Consider the following 23419-nt stretch of genomic DNA (forward strand, 5'->3'; position numbering starts at 1 on the left):
GGTCAGGCAGGGCAGGCTGGACCATCACTGAGCGATGCTAATGGATCCTAAACCCCATTGGTATTAATAGCTGCTCTGTATTTATTAGCAGAGAGAACAGCAAGTGCTGAAACCAATACCGCTGCCGGAGCACACCCACACTTAAAAATAGCCTGCCCAGGCTATCTGCACCGGGCCCAGAGAGAAAATCCATATGTTGACATGGTTAGGTAATGTGCTGGGACAAAATGAGCCCAGAGAATTGATAAGCGGGCGGGTTTTAAGCAGCCCTGTTAAATAATTCTGTAGGTCTGGAATGAGAAATGAAGCTGGCCCAAAAGGAAAAGTCAGACTGTGGAAATGTCTGTAATTAACCCAGTCAGGGCTGTACCTGTGTGGAGCCTGGCTCAGCCACTGTGGCACTGACTGCCTCCATCTCTGCAGGGACAGGACCTCACAGCATTTCTGCAGGGAACTGGAGTGTTTTGTTGGAGTGCCTGACCCTGACCTTTCTCAGCTGCCAAATTCCAGTGGCTGCAGCAGAGCTGCTCTGGGAGGGAGGTGAAGGTCAGACTTCCAAAATACCCCAAAGCATAAGAGAAAGATGGTGCTGGGAATCAGGCTGAAACCCAGACAGGGACTGTGGGTGAATGTTCCTGCACAGCTCTCCCAGAGCTTGGCACCAGCACAGGGCTCTGGGAAGCAGCACAGATGCTCCAGAGGCATCAAGGTGAGCCTGCACCTGTATCCCTATGGCCACACTCACCTCCCCAAGGCCATTATCTCAGAGGCAGCAGGAGGGAAGAATTTGGGCTCTCTGACATTGCACAGATAACATCCAACTGAGCTGAAAAAGCAGATTTGAAGCTGAGTTTACTTGGCCACGTGTCCAGAATCCACATGGCAATGTCCCCAGTGCTGGGGACATGATGAGCACCAGCATCTCTGCTGCAGCTTCTAGTCTGTTCTGGGACACTGGGATGAGTGGAGTGTTTCCTCCCATCACTAATTTATGTCCTGAGATACTCTGTGTTTTACAGTTATTGGTATTTGATAATAAATAATGCAGAGGGATGTGCTTTTTGATGCATTCAGTAAATACTTTCCTTGAACTGTGGAGTTTGGTCTTGAAGAGGCCCCACAAAGACAAACGCTGCACCTGACGTGCATCTCTCAGCAGAGAAAAATGGGATGAGCACTCTAATAAAATCAAGTGATTTTCCAGGAAGAAAGAGAAAGGTTTTAACAGCAGAGGGAAGGGAAGAGACCATCTGGATTCTAAGCACAATTTGATTTATTAGCTGCGGTTAAACCTGAACATATCCTATGGAAAAAAATGGACAACCAGCAAGAACTGAAAGCCATAACTGTGGAAAAAATACAAGCATAAAAATAAACAAAAAATTTTCTTCTGCATTGGATTAAAGATGCTCTTTGATCGAAACAATACAGGAACTGCTCAGAATTGGGGTCAGTGCTGCCTCCCTTAGCAGAGCCCCATAACTTGAAGGGCATTAAGAGGGTGCAGAGAACTGGTGCTGCACTGTGACACCCTGAGTGTCATCACACTTTCCTTACTAATAGTTCATTTGTCTGATTTTCTGCAACAATGATTCTGATTTTCCATTTTCTTCCAGGCAAGACAGGAACCCAGCCAACCCAGGCATTCCAAACAGGCAGAAATCCTGAAAAATACCTAGAAGTGCTCAGCTCAATCCCACCCTGTGAGCCGTCAGGCATGGGGCAGGGATGCTCCAGGGCATCCCTCGGCTCCTACATTTCTCCAGGAGGGAGGAAGAGATGAGGACACGAAGGTCACCAGCATCAGGAGGACGAAGAGGCCAGGGAGGGATCCCAGGGGCTGAAGCAGTGCCTGAGCAGCCCCGGGAGAAGTGGAGCCGCGTGGGATACTGGAACATCACCAACACAGCTCCCGTGCCTCTCTGTCACAGCAAAAGTGACTCTGCAGCCATGAAACAAAGAGCAGGTGCTAAGAAGGAGCCAAGCAGAGACCAATATTCCCTTCATCCATTGTTCCTAGGGACAAGCCGTGAATATTGACCCTGCCTCTGTGGTTTGTGTGGGTGCAAAGTCACCCAAACCCAGTTATCTGTCTGATGGAACTCAAACTGCTCCTCTATTCGATTTTGGAGAGGAATCATGCGAGGGAAATGTAATTACTCTGGTAATACTGAGCACAATGAAATGACCATCAAAACGTTTTCTAAAGATTTAAAATGCTTTTCTTTTGCTGTGATTCACTTAAAGCAACCTCTTGTATACCCCTGTTACTACAATCTCTTGAAAACTAGGCCTCAGAAATCAATTTTATTACCTCTCTGAATTAAGTATGCACGAATGAGAGCGATTGAGATCAATACAAATTAGGTTAAGTACTCCACTGTGTACAAAATCATTATGGAACAAGGAGCAATCAGAATGAAGATGCAAATAATCACATTGTCGGGGTGGGCAGACAGTGCTGCTCATCCCAGCTGCTGCACACACACACCAAACTCCTAATTTTTGAAACCCTAGAAATGCCCTTGATGGCATTTATCCAGAAAAGCAGATTGGACGTGTAGCACAAAGTTAATTCTGTTTTTCCAGAGAAGATCTGCTTGCTCATCCATTGTAATGGTGAGGTGTTCCCTGTTTGGAGATCCAGGGATTCCTGCAATGCTCCAAAACAGAAGCTCACAGCCTGGCTGTGAAACAGGAAGGTGTTTTCTTGGTAGCCCACCTGATTTTTCCCTCTCAATCCTGTCACAATCCCAGGGAATGCCCACCCCCCTCCAGGCCCTACACCCTGCAGCTCTCTGAGAAGAAAAGATGAATGGTTTTGGGGACATGGCTCCTTTCTGTTTCTTCCTGGCACACTACAGCTCTCAGGCTGTTTGTCTCCAGTCTCCTGTAAATCTGCTCGATGGCTGGAATTGGGCTGTAAATTCTGTCTCCTCCCTGCAGTGCTGCAGCACCCACCTCAGCCCAGGATCTCTGACAGCAGCCTCTGGGTACCACTGGAACCTTCTGGCACAGCATAGCTCTGGATCCGTCCAGCTGCACTCAGAGAGTCCTTCATGTCGAACACCTGGGAGATTTATGCTTCCTCTTGCCGAGGAGATTTTCCCTTTTGAATCTCAAAACCGTTTCCAGCTGAATTATAACACTTTCTAGTGACAAGGACTTCTCTTCCCCTTGTCAGAGCACAGGGATGAAGCCAGGCCTTCCCCACACCGAGTGCTCTGCCTGTTGGAGCAGCATCTCCAAGTAATGTGCCAGCACTTCGGGAAGTACCCAAAAGGCTGTGACCCTCTCCTGTGGAGAAAGGGAAGGACTTTGGGAATCTTTGCCGAGAAAGGGCTGGGAATTTAAAGCTGGGCTGGGTAAGCAAGAGCTGAGTAAGAGCATGAAATCTTACTGCAAGGGGAAGGACAGATCTAGTGAATCCTTGCTGTGTGCTCCTGTTTTCAGGAATTCTGACCCCTGGGAGAAGCAGGACATGAGCATTTCCCTTTACTGCCTGTTATCAATAGGGTGGAATTAGGAAGAACAGGAGAGGACAGAAGCAAAGCTGTGTCAGGTTATGTGGGAAAGCCAGACCTGTGCTGCCCTCCGACCTCTCCTTGCACTTTGGCTGCACACAAAGCCAGAGCAGCCCTGTTTCTCCACACACTCAGCTTCCTGTTTCCCTCTTGCCAGGGGCTTAGGAAAGCTCAACTTTAGCAGGGCTCCAGAGAGGTGGAGGTGAGGAAGGGAGAGGAAAGGGGCCATGGAAGGAGAGGGCAGGAGGAGCCAGGGGAGGAGGAACACGAGAAGGAGGTGTGTGGGAAGCTGGCTGAGGAAGCCTTCTTCTGCTCTTCCTTCACCTCCTGCAGCCCAGTGCTGCTTGCCAAAGCTTAATGCCTGGGCACAGCCATCCCATTATGAGGGGATGAGAACTGCTGGAAAATCACCACTGCTCATAAATATGTTCCCTGCTTACTGAGAGATATTTTGGTCTTGGAGACAATTTGCGTTTTGGGAACCTGCCAGCCTCTATCGCTTGTCTAATAAGTCCTCTGTGCAGCATTTACCAGTGGTTTGAGTCCCTTTTTTCACAATGGAGCAGTTTGATTTTATAGCTCAAAAGCCCCAAACAACCCCAAAACACTCCAATTCCTTTTTTGATTGCATTTCTCTCTGCCATCAGCGAGTTGTCTGGCTGATGTTATCACCAGACCCATTTGAGATGAGTCTGTTTGGTATGATTTCTGTGTGCAAACCCCTCTATAAATCAGAGAGCCTTTTATGCAAAAGTCTGCAAGATTGATAGAGCTGGATACAAGATCTTTTACCTTGGAAAAAGAGATGTATTATCTGGATGTAGTGCTTTCCCTGCATATTCATCGCCCAGGTATGAAGGGCTTTTTCCAGAGAAGACAGGAGACAAGATGGGAGCCTTAAATACAAACAGATCGCTATCAGAAGGAAGGGAGTGCTCTTTTTTGCTGTGTCTAGTGGGGATAAGATGAGAAGCAAAGGATTTAAAAGACAAAAAGTGAGATTAAGACCAGTCATTAAGGGTTTTTTTGTACCTGTAAGCCCTGGAAGAGATGGCTTAGGTAAAAAATCCCCCCCTGGAGATTGCTGAAAAAAGGGGCAGGCTGTCAGGACAAGCGATGTGTGCAGTGCCTTTCAGGCCTGCTTTCCCTCGGAGATGCATTCTCTGCACTGCTGCAGAGCCCCGTTTGCACTCTGCAGGCAGCTCCAGGGGAGCTGCTCTGATGAGAGCAGGCTGCTGCCTTTAGTGCTCAGAGGCTCGGCACAGCCGTGCTGGGGACTGCAGGACGCTTCTCATCTCCCACGAATGGATAATTGGAAGGGAAGGAAAAGCTCTGGCAGCTGCTGGATGGCAGCGACATCCAGGACAAGGTTCTGGGAATAATACCAGGGAGGAGCACCAAGGATGAGCACCCGGGGCCACAGTGCAGAACAAAACCACCCCTGTGGAGCGTGGGAAGAACCAACAGCAGCTCCTGAGAAATCATCCTTTTGGCAAAAATGTCATCCCCTTTATGCATTCCTCACCACAAATAAATTGTGGCAATTTTCAGCTGCAGAGGAATACTAGAGTTTGGGATATTTCAGTTCAAACAGTGATGGGCAAGAGATAAAGGAAAAAAAAAAAAAAAAAGAAAAGAGATGCTGGGGGAAAAATCTTGTAAGGAAATAGTGAAGAACAGCTTCAGAATGAGTAACATGATGACCAATGAATTGTTTCTTTTTAAAAATAGAGGTGAAATATAGAAATGCGTTTAATCCAAAATGTACTCAGAATTCACTTTATCAAACAATCAAGAAACGAAAAAATTCGTTTGCTTTGCAAAAACAGGATGCAGATTTATGTGTGGCAGAAACGCCTTCAGAAATGATGTGGAACAAAGAGCTGGGGTGGGGTATTATTTCGGAAAGTTGGTACATGAGAAATATCATTTATCAGCCAGCACCACAATTTACCGCATGGATTGTTCAAACACAACCACAATCTATAGCTGAAGAGAGCACCAATATTTCAAGGCACTAAGCACCTTTCAAAGAACCTTTACATACCTGTATATTTAGTTCAACGCTAAGAAATAGCTTTATAAATAGGTAACGTGCCTGGTACAGATGTTATCACATCTCAATTTTTAGTTGGGGATACAAACAACAAAATAGTCTTAAAATCCAGGGAAGAAATATTTGGTAGGGCACAAAGGGGCAGAGGATGGGTGGATACTGCCCACAGGGGTCCACGACCCCCGTCATTGTCCTGGGGCACTTGGGGGTGCAGGGCTCAGCCCGGGGATGTGGCACTGCCACCGCCCGCTCCTGGTGCTGTCACCCACGGCCTTTTTCTGTCCCTTCCTTTCCCTCCACCGCCGCTCCCATCCCTGTCGCCGCTCTCCGTGGTACTGCCGGCTCTGAGCACCGAGCGGCATCGGGCACTTCTACACTAACGAACCACCGATGGTGTTCTGGGACAACAGTGTTCAATCATCAGTAAAGCACCGCAGAGGGTCAACAGGCGGCGGAGCGCTCTGCTGACCCCGCAGAAATTTCGGGATTGTCCCACGGGGAAGGGGAGGGAGGGCAGGAGGGAGGGTCCGGAGCCCCGGGAGGATGCCGCTGTCGCGGGTGGTTTTGCGGCAAAAGCGTTGTCCCGCTTTTTTTTTTTTTTTTGTGTCCCCGGGGGGGCACTCGCCGCTTCCCAGGCGCTTTTTGGGGACCCCAAAAGGGCTCTCGGAGCTCCAGAGCATCCACGGAACTCCTCATTCACAGCGGGTCCTGCCCGTACCCTCCCGCACAGAAACCCCCAGCACCGCCCCCTGGCACAGGAGTCTCAAAGACCCCCAAGAAGAGACAATAAGCACAGAAATCATAGGATTAAATTAGATCAGAATAGAATACACAACACTATATATCTTCTATAATAAGAAAAAATACTACTGCTCCCACAGGGAGAGGGGGATTTCCCTTCAAGGGAAGGACAGCAGATTTGAACCCCACTTGGGAAAAATTTCCAGCAGTATAGGGCAAGTAGCTGGTGGGTCTTTTCTGTTTTTAAAAACCTGAAATACTTGTGGCTTTTTCCCCATGCTCAGAGGGATTTAAGCAATTTAAGCAAGCGAGTAAAGGGGGAGAAGGAAGCACTGAGGCAATGGGGCTGCATATTCACACGTGGTAATAAAAGAAAATTAAAATAATCGATTTCCTGAAGGGAAAGGTAATTTGCAAAGGTCTTTCCCGCTCCATGGGGAGTCCGTGGCCACTCAGCACCTGAACTCTCTCCAAACTTCACTCCTGGATGCAGAGGCATTCAGGGGGAGTGGTAAAGCAGAGATCCAGAATTACACAGGCATAACTCTGCTGTGATTCCTGATTTTTTGCTCTACATGCAGGGCTCCACGGGGAACCCCCAGCCGGGACCAGTGCTGGGAAGGAAAAGCACCAGCCACGTTACTGGAAATGAGCCGGCTCAGGTTCCAGATCAATGAAAACTGGGTCCACGCGTTGATGCTCCTGTTGCCAGCATTAATGCTCTTTTAATCTTCTAAACATTATCTGCATCGATTTCCCTCTCGATACACGTTTGTTTGTGAAGGTGACATCACCGCGTGCTCGGCAAAAAATCCAAACCCCTTCTGTCCCTGTGTCACAGACAGAGCTCGGCACCTTCACTTGGCTGCGAACAGAGAAGAGCCGGGTGCCCGCGGGATGGCAGGGACGAGAGGAGTTTCTTGGAGCCGAGGAGGGGATCAGCGTCCCTCTCCCGACGGGCAGCACACCGGCACTGCCCCGCAGTGAAATGCCGAGCGCTCTCCGCGGGGATTCTGCAGCCCCCAGGCCCGGGATGTTTAACCCGCAGCACCTCTGCTTAGAGCTCGGGCAGGGATTAAAGCCATCAATCAATCATCCACGGCTCCTCTTCGCCCTGCTCCACTGCATCCCAGCCTCGCCCGGCAGCTGCCCCCCGTGCAGGAACTCTCTGTGCCCATTTCCCTACGGCAGAGAAGAGGCCCCCGTGTCCCCCCAGACCCCTCCGGGTGTCCCTGGGAACAGACCCCTGTGTACCTGCCCACCGGGAAACACAATTGAAATAAAAGGACGGACTCGGTGGCACAAACACCTCCAGATTTTCGTCGCTGTCAGAGCAGAGCCCCCGTCCCATGCCTCAGGGTGTCCCACGCGTGTTTGCCCGTGCCACAGCTCCCCGTGTCCTTCTACAACCACGGCCGCGGCAGCAAGGTTTCCGGGGAGCTCCACGGCGGGGCCCTGCCCGCACTGGCACGGGACAGGCCGGGGAGCGACCTCCGGGCACCCCGCACGGCCTCAGGGCACGAACAGCTCTCACTGAGTCTGTCCCGCTCACCCCGCGCTGCCGGGGCTCGGTACCGGGGGTCGCTGCCCGCCGCCCCCCCCGCGGCCCCCGCAGAACAATGGGGGCTGCGGCGCTCCGCGGTCGCGCCAGGGGGCGCCCGCGCGCCCTCGGCGGACAATGCGGCCGGGCCGGGGGGGCTGCGAGGGTCCGGCGCCCGCCCGCTGCCACCGGCCCCGCTTGTCCCGGGACGCGGAGCCCCCGCCCGGGCTCCCCCGCTGCGCCCGGCAGCGCTGGCAGCGGCAGCAGAGATGCTCCGGAGAGCGCGGCGCGGTGCGGAGAGCGCACCTTCAGCACCCGGCCCTGGAGAGCAGCCCCGGCCCCGCAGCCCGGCAATGGCAGCGGAGCGCGCCCCTCCGCCGGCCCCGAGCTCCGCACAGCCCCGCCGGGCAGAGCCGGGATGCGCGCTGCGGGAGGCGGGGACCGGCCGGCTCCGCACAGCCCCGTGGTTCGCGGCGGAGCGCGGACGCCGCCGGGCCGGCGCAGGACGCACTGCGGGGCTCCGAGGGTCGCGCTCCGCTCCCCCGCGGCACCGCGGCTTGCACCTACCTGCCAGCCGCAGGGCAGACATCCTCTGGAACTCCGGCTCCTGCAGCCACTTCCACATCCTGCGGAACGTCTCCCGGCCGGACTTGAGTTTACTCCAAGGCTTGGGGTTCCGCAGCAAGTCCGAGAGGGTCCCTTGGGAGCGGCACAGCACTCGTTGGGCGAAGATGGCCTGCGGGATGCTGTAGCGCTTCAGCTCCGCCGTGATCCTTTGTGCCACCTCCTTGGTGTTGATCTCCTCCAGCTGCCCCGCTCCGCTCCCCTGCGGGCCGGCGGCGGGGGGCGGCCGCTCCCGGCCGGCGGGCAGCGCGGGGCCGTGCGGCGGCGGCGGCCCGGGGGGCGCGGGATGGTGAGCGCCGTTCAGGGGCGGCAGCATGGCCGGGGGCGTCCCCAGCCCCCGGGGCAGGTGCTGCTCTCCCCGCGCCAGCATCGCCGCGTGCGCCTCGAAGTTGGGGCTCAGCATCTTGTCGTGGCCCGGCGGCCCGTAGCCGTGCAGGCCCTGCTGGGCGCCAGGGAGCGGGCCCAGCCCGTTGCCCAGCGGCGAGAGGCTCTGCCCCACGGCCGGTACCTCCTTGTAGGGCCCGTAGAGACTGTTGACAGCCGGCAGCCCGCGCTCATCCCGCATGAGCGCGAAGCCGCCGCCGGCGCTGCCCGGCAGGCGCTGGTGGTGGTGGTGGTGGTGGGCGTGCGGGTGGGCGTGAGGGTGGTGGAACTTGTCGGAGACGGCGGAGATGGGCGGCAGGGGCTGGAGCGGCGTCAGCGTGGTGTAGGTGCCGCTCATGCCCATGCCGGGCGGCGAGGCCTCGCAGGGTACGCTCATGGCGTGGTGCAGCGGGATGGAGAGCTCGGGCCGGTACTCGGTGGCGCCGTCCAGCAGCGAGGCCATGCTGGGCACCATGGCGGGCCGGGCGGCGGGGGGCAGCTCCTGGTGCGGCGGCGGCGGCGGCGGCGGCGGGGGCGGCACCCGGAGCGGCCCCGCGCTGCGCCCGCCGTGGTGAGGGCTGGGGCTGCCCATCAGCTCCGGCTCGTGCCCCGCCGCCCCGTGCAGGCTGCCCAGCGGCTCCATCGCCAGCTCGGGGTTCATGGCGCACGCACCCGGTTCCCCGCCCAGGCACCGCCGGCCGCCGCTCCCGCTCCTCATCCGCTCATCGGGGCGGCGGCCGCCGCGGCCCGGGGCCGCCCGCCCCGCGGGCAGCGGCGGCTCAGCCGGGCCCGCCGCGCCGGCCCCGCGCCATGTCCTCGCCTCGCCGCCGCCGCCGCCGTCTGAGGGCGGCGGGAGCTGTCCAGGGCCGCTCCGCCCCGGCCGCGCCCGCGGGGCCGGGCCTGCGCCGCCGGCGGGCGGGCGTGAGGGCGTGAGGGCAGAGCGGGAAAGGCGGGGCGCGCGGGAACATTGGCGGGCTGAGGGCCGGGGGCGGGGCCTCCGTGAGGGGCGCGAGGAGACGGCAGGGCCGGGAAGGATTCCGCAGCCTTTGTAGCGTGCGGGGCCGCTGGAACCGGGCTCCGAACCGGCCCCGGCAGCGGCCGGGACTCCTCCCGCATCCGCGGTGCCGGCCGCACGGCTCTCCTCCCAGCTCTCATCCCGGCAGGAGGCTTCGCACCTCCAGGTCCCGCAGCCGGCGGCTCCCGGGGCCCTGCGGCCGGCCGCGCTGCCTCCCTGTCGGCTGCTGCACACCAAGGTACAGCGCTGATCTGTGCTGTTTGTTGTTGGTTATTAATTGCCTTAATTCGGGCTCATCAATAAGGTGTGATGGATGTACGTACCCCGAGGGTGGATGGTGGCACCAGGAGCCCGGTGTCCCCGCTGGCACGGCTCACCGCTGCACGCACGGGCAGGCCGCACGTTCTCCCCTCTCCTCAGAGAAGGGCGGGCTCCTCAGGCTCCCCTCAGGCTCCCCTCAGGCCCGCGGCCGGCAGGGACAGGGCACAGCTCCGCAGGGCACACGGCGGTGGGCTGGCTCTGTGGGCAGGGGCAGGGCAGAGGGGAGCGGGCAGGGACAGCGAGCCGGGAGAGACCCCGAGGAGCAGCAGGGCAGGGCCCCAGTGCGCTCAGGGCCCCAGTGGGCTCAGGGCCTGAGGAATCTCCAGCATCCCCTGGCATGGAGCTGGCGAGTGGCATAGTCCATGCAGGGCACCCGTGCCAAGACACGTCGGGTCGGGCTGTGCCCGCTGCTCCTAGCTGTGCACTTCACTTCTCCCTGCTCCTTTAACCAGCAGCCATGCCCTTGTGTTTTGTGTCATCCTTACCTCGGCCTTGATAACCCTCTCCATATTTGTGAAAGTCCCATCTCCACTGGGTCTTTCCAGGAACTAAAAGAGGGGAAACGGGGAGAAATGTCACCTCCATCATCAGGCCACTCTCCAGAGTGTCATCTCCTTGCAAACAGGTTGTGTATGGCAGCACCCATTTTCCCTACACATTGGATCCCAAAGGATCCATTTCTCTCCATGCTGCCATCATAGCGTCTCTGGAGCTCACAGTGTTTTCTTGAGCTGCTTTTTGGCACTAATCAGGCGTGTACAGAGTGGAGTTCCCCCCACCCCAGCTACTCCTCCCGCTGCCAGCTTGTGGTGAAGAAAGAAAAAGAAAGGAAGACAGAAAAGAAAGCCCTGGCGTGAGGTGCCTTTGTTCAGGGCAACTTATGCGTGAAATCTTTTTGTCCTTCCTAAAGGAAGGCAAAAGTTGCAGTCGATTTGGGGGAAAAAAAGAGGCGAGTACAGCTCTCCGGAGACGGAGGTGCCTCTGTGGGCAGGCGGGAGGAGGGTGTGTGGGCAGAGCCTGATGGGAATCTGGTGCCGCAGATGTGCTGGTGTCTGTGTCCTCCCTTTTGCTCCCTTTTCCTCTTTCCCTCTCTTTTCCTCTCTTTTCCTCTTGCCTTGCCTTACCTTCTCCAACAAATTAACTAGGCCTTTGACTTTCCAAACGTGATGGCTGCATCTCCTCAGGATGTTTTGTTACACACCGTAGTGCCCAATTCTGGTGTCTGTCCGAATTCATGTCAGAATGTTCCTGGGAATCAAAGTGTGAATATCCATGCATGGTGCAGTGTACCCGAAGCAGAGGGTGGGGCTGTGCCTGCCCTCAGAGGGAGGAGCGTGCTGGGTGTCCCTTGTCACCCAGGCAGGGCAAGCTGGAGCTGGGCACGGCGGGCAGGAGCAGTGCCAGGAGCCGGGTGGCTGCTGTTGCTTCCAGCCCAGCGAGCTTCGGCTGCCCAGCGGGACAGCGTTCCCTGTCTGCATGGCTGCCTTTGCCACAGGCTTCCCTCTGCTCTTGGGGGAGGGAGGAGGGAGTTTCTTTGTTAGCTTTCCTTCTCCTGTCTGTCTGCAGCTTGGGGCTCCCCACAAAGAGGCAGCGGTGGGGTGTCCAGGGATCCAGCGATGCTAGGGTGGGACAAACCTGGGGGTTGACCTGGCCTGGCTGAGCTTTCTTGCCCAGCATCCGTCTGGTTTGGGTTGTGGCTTCCCTGGGAATATGAAATTTAATTCCTCTCCTCTTTTATTTTCCAGGGTTCATCTCTGTAGTCCTGCAGCATCCACACCTGGCACCTGACCCAAGCCATGGGTGACTCCAAGGTGACACCTCAGTGCAGGACGCGGCACAGGCACAGGGAGTTCTCCTCTAAAGCAGCCCTCACCAGCTGGCCAGGGACTGCAGGTGCTTTTTTCACTTGCTTTTAAACAAACATTGCAAAGTGTTTTCTTTGGCATTTTGAAACTGCTGTCACAAGCCCATTCCCTGCAGAGGGAGCAGCTTCAGCTCCTCAGGACATCCTCCCAGGGATGGAGGCACAGCTCCATGGAGCTGGGGGGGTTCAACCCACACTGGCCACTGGTATCAATGGCCAGCAGAGCCTTCCTCACATTTACCAGTGGGAGAGGAAGGAAAGGATTCTTCCTATCCCATCCCTATCCCCAAATTGGGTAATAGAACTGTAAATCGTTGCCTCTCTGCCAGGATGATCCCAAGGATAAATTTATGAACTGCAGTGGCCAGGATGGTCCCAAGGATAAATCTATGAGCTGTAGTGGGTATTAGTGGTTGGACAGCACAGACAGAGGATCTGGCATGGCTCTCCTCCTGTGCCTGCCAGCCTGAGAGACCATCCTGGGAGTGCTGGAGCAGGCAGCAACCTGGAACAAGTAACAGCAGTGGGCTGTAAGATGTTCCTGTTAAAGAGCAAATACCTGAGCCAACCAGTGCCCAGATTCCCCCACTTTTTATCTCCACGTATTCCACTGGAGTGCAGAATTTGATCCATCACACCAAGCTTGTTGCACTGCATAATGAAATATAGGGAGCATTAAGCAACACCTTTGGCAACTCCTCTGGTGAAGTTTTCCAGTAAAACCTCTCAGTGGCCCTGAGAGTTCGGGAAATAGCAATAAGGAAGAAGCAGAGGCAGTGGAGTTTTACAGACTCCCAATGCACAAGAAACCATTTTATTTAAAAACAACGCATTCTCTATCAGGTTATGGCACATGAGTCAAGGCTCTCCGTGGTTGTGAGGCTGGAGCAGCTCTGCTTGCAGCATCCTTCCCACTGCTCACCTGAGAAGTGCCCTGGCCCTTTATGAACATCAGCCATTGAAAAATAAACAATGCTTTCGTATGGCCCTTAATAAGGAAACCTTTATTACAATTATGGCATTTTTTTTTCTTTTTTTTTAAAGTTTATATTTTTTAAATCGAAAACAACTCCATCAGGCATTGAACTGTAGAGCCATTGAAATAAAGACACATTCATTTACAGAAGACCTGCTTTTTCCTATTTGCCCTGTTTTTGCAGCCTCCATTCACAGTCAGTTCTGTTTCACAAACTCTTCCTTTTTGGCTTAGTCCACAATTAAACCTGGTAGCCAAATGCCTGTTTTCACATGCCTCGCTACTTTCACTGAGGAGATGCAAGCAACAAAAATACAGACCTAAAATGTATAAAAAAAGAGAGGAAACATGTATTTCCAATCCTATGTACACCCCCAGCACCTTGGCACCCATCCTGTTGGCAGAGGGGCTGGAGCAGGATGTGGCTGCCACTGGACACTGTCCTGGCAGCCCAGGGCCAAGCAGGCTTTCCCAATGGAGGGAGCTGCTCAGGAGGACTTCTCTGGATTTTGGAACCTCAAATGTTTTGTACTTGCAGGTGTTGAATTAGCTCTGTTGGCTTGTCTAGACATTCAGTCATGGGAAGGAGAATTCCCCCTGAACCATCAGGAATTCATGCAGGAAGGTTTGGGGCCAAAGAGAGGGAAGGAAGAGCCCAGCTGAGGTGATGCCACCTTCAGGGGCCACTGGCTGTCCTGAGCAGGGGAGGCAGCCCCCAGCATCTTGCAAATAACAATTAAATAAATCATTAAGATACTTGCTTATTAATGCAAAGGCAGCCCCAAAGAACCTCTCCTCCTCAGTCACTGTCTTCTCCATCCCTCAGACCCCACCTGGCAAAACAAAAGCTGCACACTTTGAGATGCTTTTCCACCTTGCATGAGCTTGGGCAAAAAAATATTGATACTAAGAAGCAATTTAGTCTGGGCTGTGCTGTGCCCATCGATCGTGGGGCAGAACTCCCCATTAAAATCAATGATTCTGAAATGTTCAGTGTGGGTCTGGAGCATCAGTGGGGAGTTTTGTTTAAAAATCAATGATGTAATATGAAGCTCTGTCAATGATTTTTCTGTATTCCCATTTCCAAATATTTCCAATCAGTTTTGTGCTTCCTTCTCTGCATTTGGTGTGTCTTTGTGCCTTTGGAAAGTTCTGGTGGTGATGCCAGGGCTGTGCCCAGGACTGGCAGGGGGTTCTGCCCCTCTCCAGGACCATGGGAGGTTCCAGAAACCGTATGGAGCACATTGCTCCCTGATTTGCCAATATAATGAAAATAGTTCTTATTTCTTTAATTTGCTGATGAGAAATGATGGGTCTCTACAGGAAATTGGTAAAATGCCTCTTGATAAAAATACCTGGCATTCAGACAAGCCAACAAGGGTCACTTGGGGTTTGGGGTGACCCTTCTGCCCCCGTGGGCTCTTTGCCATTAGGATTAGAGCTGCTGGCACTGCTTTACCATGGACCCCAGCAATGAGCAAGGCCGCTGTACAGCTCCATAGGAAACAATACCAGAAATGATTCATTCATGACCAGTGCAGAGCTCTTCCTTCCCTGTGCAATTTCTGCTTTGGGGTTCAACAATCTATGTGCTCCAGCACGTGGAGAAGGCTCCCTGCAGGCTTTGTTGGGACCAGTGCTGTGATCCCACAGCCCTTGCTGGCACTGGGAGACTCAATCCTTCCCTAGGACATCAGCACTGTACCAGTGTGACTCCATGAGCACAGTGGGCACCAGGACACACCTGGGCCACTCAGGGTGGGTGTTGTGCTCCAGATCTCCTTCCTCATCTCCTATGTCTGATTGTAGGTAAAGAAGCTGAGTAAAATTAAAATGTACCATTTAAAATATTGGATTTTGGTGCTTCTTTCATTAGGGGGTCGGTTCTCACTCAGAATAGTAAAATATGGTTAAATATTTGCCAGCATACTCATAAAAAACTCAGTTATTTCCTAGGCTCCTTTATCCTGAGACATAATGGCCAACACTTCCCCACTGTAAGTGACCCTGTTGTTTGTCCTGTCCCCAAATAGCTGCATTTCCTGTGGTGGTGCCAAGAAAGCTCTGCCCTGTCTGCCTTGGAGTGCTGTTGGTGATGGGAAAATGGGGACACAACTCCAGCTGTCTGACTGGTGAGTTAGAGACATAAATGAGGAAATTTGGTAATGGCACTCCAGCTCTGCTCACTTCCCTACAAAAACTGGTTTTAAAAATCCCAGCACCTGGCTTGCATTTTTGCCCATCATGCCAGTCTCTGCCCAAGCAGAGGGAGGACGGAGTTTGTGTCTTTTCTCACCCAATATGTCTCCAGAGAAGCCAAATTCCTTTTATTGTGTTGGTTTAACTTTGAAATCAAATGACACAATAGTATCAGATGGATGGGAATGAACATGCTTCCTCCTGTCTGGTCTGGACTAGGATCTGTCCTGAATGGAGTTAAAACACTGAAGTATTCCAAGAGTGATATAAACACCTAGCTAAGTAAGGTATGAGCCACTTTGTGAGCTTCTTCTTGTTATTCTTAAAAAAAGGTAAAATTCAGTAAATACGAAAATACCCAAGCAGTGGAAATGAGGATCCACACTGAGGAACTGGTGTGGGACGATGCACTGGAATTCAGCGTGGACTCCTCCATTGGCCATGGCAACGCTGAGCTATGGACAGCAACAGATACAAAAGAAGCAAAACCTTTTAAAAGTAGCATTTCTAGGCCCAATGGGAAGGAACAACAAAATGAAGAGATTTAGGGCATTTAGTAGAACGCTAAAATATGAACAGGTATTTAAACATACTGAGTGGCTTATCTAGAAATGCAAAATGTTTCAACATTGCAGCTGCACAAATCGCATCCACAGGATATGATAAAAGCTTCTGCACTGCTAAATATGCTGAAACCCTTGGATGAGCAGTAGCTAAAAAGCATCTTTAAATTATGGAAAAGATTTTAGGGTGGGTTTGTTTCCTTTTTTAGAATTCTATCTGAAGAATGTATAATTTGGTTTTGGGCACTTTTTTTAGACAATTGTTTGGCACTTTGAGATTTAGGTTCTTAGGCACAATGCGACAAGGTGAGTTTGGCCAGTCCTTCACCGTGCATCCTGTAGAGCAGCTGGAACTCTGCAGGCAGCTGGTGGGACTCCTGCCACTTGGTGGTGAACTTGGTTCCCTTCTTGTCGTAGTAGTGGTACGGGAGGTCCTCCCGCGTGTTGGGGTCGAAGCCGAAGGGCCAGAATCCGTACAGGTGGATCTCGTCACATATGGCCGAGGCCAGGGTGTACATGAGGATCCCTGTGCTCAGCCTCTTCGGGGACAGGTGCTTGTTCCTCCAGTACCTGGGGAGGCAAGAAGCTCAGTCAGAATCAATCTGCTCAGAAATCACTGCTCTGAAGCACCCACAGAACTTCAGTGGCTCTGAGAACAGTCTGACTTGCCAGACTGTGCCTCCCACGTCAGGCATGAGGGGAAAAATCAGTTAAAAATGTACAAAGAGATGTATTTGGCCAGTTAAATGCAACACCCACCTGTTAACGTGCTGCATGATATTTCCTGGCCATGCCAACTGGACCTTCAGCTGCCCTCTGTGCTCAACAAAGAAATCAACCAGTGTTCTCGTGACTGTCGCTGAGGTGTGGAAAAAAAAAGCGGGGATCCAAAGAATGGCCCCATCGAGCTTTTTCAAACTTAAAAAGAAGTTGTTGCGATCCTGAATGGTCAAGAGGTTGTTGTAATACTTCTCCAGGATGCTGGGGTTGAAGGTGGTAAGGTTGGTTTTCTTTCCAACATCTTTCTGGAAAGCCTCAGTTGGAGCAAAATTGCACCGAAAGACAAAATCCGATTTATCAATTTCCTGCCCACACTGGCTCCCGGTCAGGATCCCGCTGTTGCCCACCACGGCACAGATGTTGTAGTGCTTGTTCAGGATGGGAGACACGTCAGGAAGCAGAGACCTGAAGTTGTTGCTGATGGAGAAAACGTACTTATGACTGGAATAGTCGTAGTGCATCAGCTGCCCGATCCGAACGCTGCTCTTGGTCAGAGAAAAGTTCTTGATGACATCGACATGCTGAAGGATTTCTTGCCTAAAACAAGCAAAATAACAGAAAACATGGAGTTCTATTTCCCCTTTTTTTGCTGTGGATTTGTTTTCCACTTAGACTTCTATTTTTCCTTTTTTGGTTTTTTGTGTACTGAAGTAGTTTCCTGAGCAACACGGTGCAATGGCTTTTAACTTAATATAAATAGAGGCGATGAGGGAGCTGGCTCCTCACCTAGAGCTCCACTTGGTTTCACCAGCTGGTCCCTACTGATGCCAGCTCAGGCTGTGCTGTGCCTCTTGGAATAGTATCAGGATTAAAATATGGGATTGGTGCTTAGGACAAGGGGTGCAGCTCCCATTACACCACCCAGCTGTGGGCTGTGCACTGCACTGCTCTGTCTGGGCTGTGACACAGGGTGAGCACAGCTTGCTGCTACTCTGTGTGTGCCTTTCATTCCTGCTGCAGCCACAAGGCACGTGAAGCAAACCCAGGATATCCAACTGAATTAACAGGAGACCATTTATATATACATATATATTTATGTTTTCATTAACAAGCTTCCAGTCACAAAACCAAGCGACAGTTGCTGTCTCCATCTATGCAAATATAGTTCCTTAATTCATATTTGGGCAAGCACAGCAGCACTTTTACAAGGGTTATTAGGGATACTTACAAAGCAAGCAAAACCAACCCTGCTTGGGAATTTCCCTTGCAGGGCATAAAATTAGAACCTGAATAGGACTTTATTTGTTTATGTTTATGGAAAACAAACAACCATTCCTCCAGCTCACATCCTCCAATGTCTGAGCATTAATGGAGTCCCACTGGGTGCCCTAATTATGGGTTCTGGCTGACAGACAAGTGTAAAGGCAGCTCCTGAGGCATCAGCTAGAATCATCAGAGGGGTAGCACAGGGACAGGCCTATGGAGCTGCTGGTGCAACAGCACTATGGAGGAACACTGAGGGTGGCCACTGCCCCACAGCCTGGGAGGCCCTGGGGGAAAGATGGGGCAAAGTGCCACCTGCTCTCTTGTAGCCCACGGCTCCTGAGGGCAGTGTGTGGCAGCACTGCAAGGGAATTACTTGTCCTGCTGTCCTTGGACAGCGGCCTGAAGGGAGGAGAAAAGCCCAAACCCTGCACTGAGAGGTACAGCAGCCCCATCCTGCCTGGCCACAGAGCCAGATTCCTGCTCCCCAGGTGAGAATGTGAACAGAGCCACGAGGCAGGCCCTAAACCAGGAGGCATTTGCCAGGACAAAATTACAGTCCAAGATGGCAGTAGCTGTCTGAAATGGCTACATGGTTTTATTTTCTTTTGTAGAAATGTTGAATAGATGTAATCAGCAAATAGATGTATGTATAAAGAGTACAAATCTCTGTGCCTGCCTCTGCAGCTGGAGCAGAGCTGGAGGCAGGAGCAGCATTGCACTTGCTCAGAACTGCCAGCAGCTGGGAAGTTTCTCCGTGTGTGTTTGGCCTCCATGAACACAGCCTTGCATGGCTGTTGCAGCCCAAAGTGTTTCCAGTTTTAAACCACAGCTATTTATCCTGCAGTAATGACAATTCCACTTGCACACCAGGAAACTGGGTCACGTTCTAGTACAATAATATGTGTTGCAGCCTGGTGTCCTGCTCTGAAATAATCAAAGTCTTTCAGGACAGCTGCAGCTGTCTGGGGAAAAGCTCTGCTTCAGCCTTTGTCTCTTGCTGCTGGCAAATTCCTGGGAGCTCAGAGTGCTCAGCAGAGTGCTGCATTCCCTTAAGTGCCCGTGGGAAGGGGACAGCCTGCCAATGCCCAGGGGCTGGCTCACCTCTGGTGGGCGAAGGCGCTCCGGTTGAACACCCACTTGGAAGGCTTGTCCTGCAGCTCTTGGCCCAGGGAGTTGGTGATGGGCACGAAGGAGGGGTCCAGGAACTTCAGTGCAAACTGAGACCTGGAGGTGGGCACAGGTACCGAGACGTGTACACACATGGAGACACAGAGACAGCCATGCACACACATGGAGATACATGGAGACACGTGGAGACACACAGACAGCTGCATACACACATGGAGACACATGGAGACACAGAGACAGCCACATACACATGTGGAGACACCATGCACATAAATGGAGACACACACACATACATATAGATATGCAAAGAGACATCCATACAGCACACATGGAGACACATGGAGACAGCCATGCACACACATGGAGATACCCACACAGCACACATGGAGACAGCCATGCAGACACAGACACCCACGCAAGCACCCAGCACACACGCACACACAAACCCCACACAGACACCCCACACACTCCACACAGCTCCACACACCCTGCACATCCCACACAGCCCCCCACACCCCACACACCTTCACACACCCCGCACATCCCACACAGCTCCACACACCCCGCACATCCCACACACCCCCGCACACCCCACACAGCTCCACACAGCCCCGCACATCCCACATAGCTCCACACACCCCGCACATCCCACATAGCTCCACACAGCCCCGCACACCCCACACAGCCCCGCACACCCCACACAGCCCCGCACACCCCACAGCCCCGCACACCCCACACAGCCCCGCACACCCCACAGCCCCCGCCCGTTGCCAGTCGTGCCCGGCCCGCCTCCGCGGCCGCCGCCATCAGCACCACGGAGAGCGCTTATGGCCGTGGCCGTGGCTGTGCCGGTTCCCCCGCCCGCCTCCCGCACCCCGGGCCGCTCCCGGCGCTCTCCGGCCCCACTCCCGTGTCCCCTCTCCGCCGGGCCGGGCCGGGCCGGCATTGCGGGCCGCGCCTCACCTGAAGCCCGCGTGGAACATGTACATGCGGGGCCCGGCGGCGCCGGCGGCGCGGGGCGCCCCGAAGATGTTATCCTTCTTGAGCGACACGTAGCTGATGAGGGACAGGATGAGCAGTGCCACGCTGAGCATGACGAGCCCCAGCACGCTGGCCACCCGCACCATCTTGCAGCTCCGCATGCCGGAGGCGGCAATCCCCGCGGCTGGGCGGGTGCGGGGCGGCCGCGCCGCTACATTGGGGGCGGCGGCGGGGCCGGGGCCGGGCCGGCTCCGCCGCGCTCGCAGGAAAATGGAGGGGCCGGGGCGGTGAAATGGCAGCCGGGAGCGTCAGCCCGGCCCCCCTGCTCTGCGGCAGCCGCTCCGGGATGGCCTCGGGCACGGCACAGTGCCCTGGTGACCCCCCGGCACCGCCGTGCTTCCCTCCCGACAGGCCCTGCCAGCCCCCGTTAAGGCCCTGTGCCACCCCCGCGCACCAACAACGCCAGATTTGCTCCAACGTGCCCTCAAAAGCCCCAGTGCCACCCGGAGAGCCCCAGTACCCCCAGCAGCCCTGGGGTCTCCTCCGCAGCAGTTCCCCTAATGTGCCCACCCTGACAATCTCCAGTGTTCCCCTAAGGTGCTCAGACCACCCTTCCCACTGCCTTGGAGTGCCCAATTGACCCCTCAAAAGCCTGGCGTGGCCCAGCCTGGCAACCACAGGGACCCCCCTGGAAACCCAGGGCTGCAGGGACCTCATGGAGCCCCCAGACAGGGTCAGGAGCCCCCAGATAGGGTCAGGGCTGAGCGTGGCTCAACCATGTGGGGCCCAGGCTGCTGGGGACCTTTTCCTCTGCTGGGGACCCATGTCTGGGTGGATGCACGGTGTCCCCAGCTCCTGTTTCCCTGTGACACTGTAGACCAAGGGTGGCATGTACAGAGCTGTGGGAATCTGTGCTGGCTCAGAGACCCCTCTCTCTTTAAAAGCCTGGCATTTGGAGCATGGATCATTAAACTGCCCCTTAAACCACAGAGCAAATCCCATGTGAACTCCAAGAGAGCCTTCTGCACTCCCAGGGATGTCTCTCATGAACACGACCCCTGCGTGCTGCATCGCTCTCAGTGTTCCTTCTAACTCCGTTTTTCCCCTTACGAAGCTCCCCCCAGCCCCCTCTGCCTCTGAGCCCCGGGTTCACTGAAGTTGCCTCATGAATAATAGATCCTGTCTTTGTAGCCCCGTCCTTGCTCTGGGCTATTGCCTACCTGCTCTCCGTGCACGGAGCTCTCTTTGAAGAGCAGGAACACGAGGAGCTCGCAGGGTTGGAGTTTGCATCAGTGAGGTTCTTCAGCCTGCAGTGGGAGTTCAGCCAGAGTACGGCCTGGGGTCTATATCTGGCTGCTGTGGGATGCCTGTGGCTTTGGTGGAGTGAGAGAAAAGGCTAGGAATGCAGGAAATAGCAGTGGTTTGATACGGGACAGGTATTTTATGTGACTGTCACCTGATGTCTGTTATTGTCCACCGAGTGCATGATGTCCCCAGCTTCAACATGGATAATGCTGTCCCAGTGAAATCCTAGGCTTGCCAGGATAAACCAACTGCAGGCTTTTGCTTTAAATATTTTAGAAATCAGTTCTGTAACATTTAATATTGTCTCCTGTAGTTTCTGGCCTTGAGTCCTGGGGGTGGGAATAAACCCGAGAGTGAGACTGCACAGCCCTGGTGTCACAGTCCTGTTCACTCTCCTGTCTTTTCTCTTGCAGGAGAGTTCACAGCTTCTGGACTGGGAAAGACCATTCAGTTCCAAGGCCCTGCCATGGACAGCTTCCATTGGACCAGGTTGCTCCAAGCCCTGTCCAAGCAGCACTACTGTGGTGTCCCTGCTTTTAGGTTCGCGATAGCTCATCTGGAGCAGCCTGGAGCTGGAGCAAGGACAGCAGTGGCACTCTGCTCCCGTGTTTGCACCCATTTTTCCCTTGATTTGGGAAGGACCTTGGAAGGTGTTTTGGTAAGAAATGTTTAAACCCTGCCGTGTGCTGCAGCCTCTCCCCTGACCCTCAGTGAGCCCCAGCCCCACCAACAAGTTGCAGTGGAAACAAAGGCAGTTCTTGCCTCAGATTCTTCAGAGATAGCAATATGTCAGGAGCCCCTGGAGAGGCCGAAAGTAAATGAATCAGTGCTAGAAAGTGAAGGATATCATCCGTGCTGAATGGTGAAAAGGAGTCCTGAACAGTATCTTCATTGATTTTCCTGTAATTGACACAGAGCTCGGCTCGCCGGAGGCTGCAGCAGGAGCGGGGAGGCCCAGGTACCACTCCTGCCTCAATTAGGCAGCTCCAAAGGAGCCAGTGGGCTGGGGGCCCGTGTTTTCACTGGTCACAGGCTGCTCTGCAAGCTGCCTTGAGGACAAGGGCCAGCTTGGAAGGACGTGTCCCAGGCTGCCAGTGGTTTCCCACCAGCCCTGGGATAGCGGGGGGTGCACTGAGCCCTCAGCTGGTGAGAGACACCAACCCTAAAGTCAGGAAAATCCAGTGGCAGTGGCAGGAAATGTGGTTAGCTGACATCTGGGGCTCTCCAAGGAGAAATGTGCCTTCTGTGTGAAACCTCTCAGCTGGGCAGTGGGACAGACCCTGCTCTCTGGCACCCATGGGCACCCTGTCCTGGGGCAGAGCCACCTGCATGGCACCACAGGAGGGATGGGTCCCATCGACGAGAAGCACAGAAGGAACCAGGAGCATCACAGCCCAGCAGCGGAACCACCTGTCAGGTTAGGAAAGGTTCCCACTTTTTGCCTTATTCATACCCAAGGTACACAGTCTTTATAACAGTACAGGAAATTTGTGCTTTGCAGGTTTGCCCCCACTGAAATCCACTTTTTCCAGGCTATCTTTGCAATTTCCCTCCCTCCTTTGAAGCTGGTGTTTGGGGTCTCCAAGCAGAAGGGGGTCTCAGTCTGCCTCACAGCACTCTGAGTGGTTTTAAAGTCTCTTTAAAACCAGATGCTTGTCAGCCTGCTGGGCTGTGAAGATCCATGAATTTATTGCTGCAAGCATTCTCTCTCCTCGGCTGTGCATTACAGCAGCTCTGCTTGGACTGCAAAGGTATTCCCGGGGGAAGGGTGTGAGGATCGAGCTCCTGCAGCTCCTGGGATATCCTGCAGGGGTAAGGAACCCTCATATCCCGGCCCTAAAGGCAGTCACAGGGGAGGAGCCAGCGGCAAACAGGGGGCACAGCGGGGACACTGCCCTGGGTGCTTGGGGCCACACGGGACTCAGTGAGGGCTGGGCAGGAGCCAGGTGGGACCCCAGTGGGACCCAACACGACGGGGTATGACCTGTGGGACCCTGGCAGGAGCCAGGTGGGACCCCAGTGGGACCCAACACGACGGGGTATGACCTGTGGGACCCTGGCAGGAGCCAGGTGGGACCCCAGTGGGACCCAACACGACCGGGTATGACCTGTGGGACCCTGGCAGGAGCCAGGTGGGACCCCAGTGGGACCCAACACGACGGGGTATGACCTGTGGGACCCTGGCAGGAGCCAGGTGGGACCCCAGTGGGACCCAACACGACCGGGTATGACC

The 23419-nt window shown here is 54.2% G+C and overlaps 2 protein-coding genes across 4 annotated transcripts in view; both read right to left on the minus strand.

Annotated features, from left to right (window-relative positions):
• LOC148219996 (one cut domain family member 2-like) overlaps positions 1-9566 on the minus strand; it is a 22205-nt gene extending 12639 nt beyond the window's left edge. For both annotated transcript variants that reach the window (XR_015799083.1, XM_088155640.1), the window contains exon 1: positions 8429-9566. Coding sequence is in view for 1 of the 2 variants with exons in the window: in XM_088155640.1 (XP_088011766.1) it covers positions 8429-9566 (1138 nt within the window). In the remaining variant the exon portion in view is untranslated. The remainder of the gene's footprint in view (positions 1-8428) is intronic.
• Positions 9567-12830: 3264 nt separating this feature from the next.
• Positions 12831-20320, minus strand: LOC106863657 (alpha-N-acetylneuraminate alpha-2,8-sialyltransferase ST8SIA3). Of its 2 annotated transcripts, XM_088155641.1 has the most exons (4): positions 19864-20320; positions 18874-18996; positions 16546-17103; positions 12831-16356 (listed from the first exon to the last, which is right to left on the minus strand). In XM_088155641.1, the coding sequence occupies exons 1-4, from the start codon at positions 20040-20042 to the stop codon at positions 16074-16076; spliced, it is 1143 nt and encodes a 380-aa protein (XP_088011767.1). In that variant the 5' UTR covers positions 20043-20320; the 3' UTR covers positions 12831-16073. The 2 variants fall into 2 exon arrangements, with proteins under 2 accessions (XP_088011767.1, XP_014748665.2); XM_014893179.2 differs by lacking the exon at positions 19864-20320 and having other exon boundaries at positions 18874-19377.
• Positions 20321-23419: the final 3099 nt, after the last annotated feature.

This window comes from Sturnus vulgaris, chromosome W (assembly GCF_052056855.1).
Source record: "Sturnus vulgaris isolate bStuVul1 chromosome W, bStuVul1.hap1, whole genome shotgun sequence".
Taxonomy (NCBI): domain Eukaryota; kingdom Metazoa; phylum Chordata; class Aves; order Passeriformes; family Sturnidae; genus Sturnus; species Sturnus vulgaris.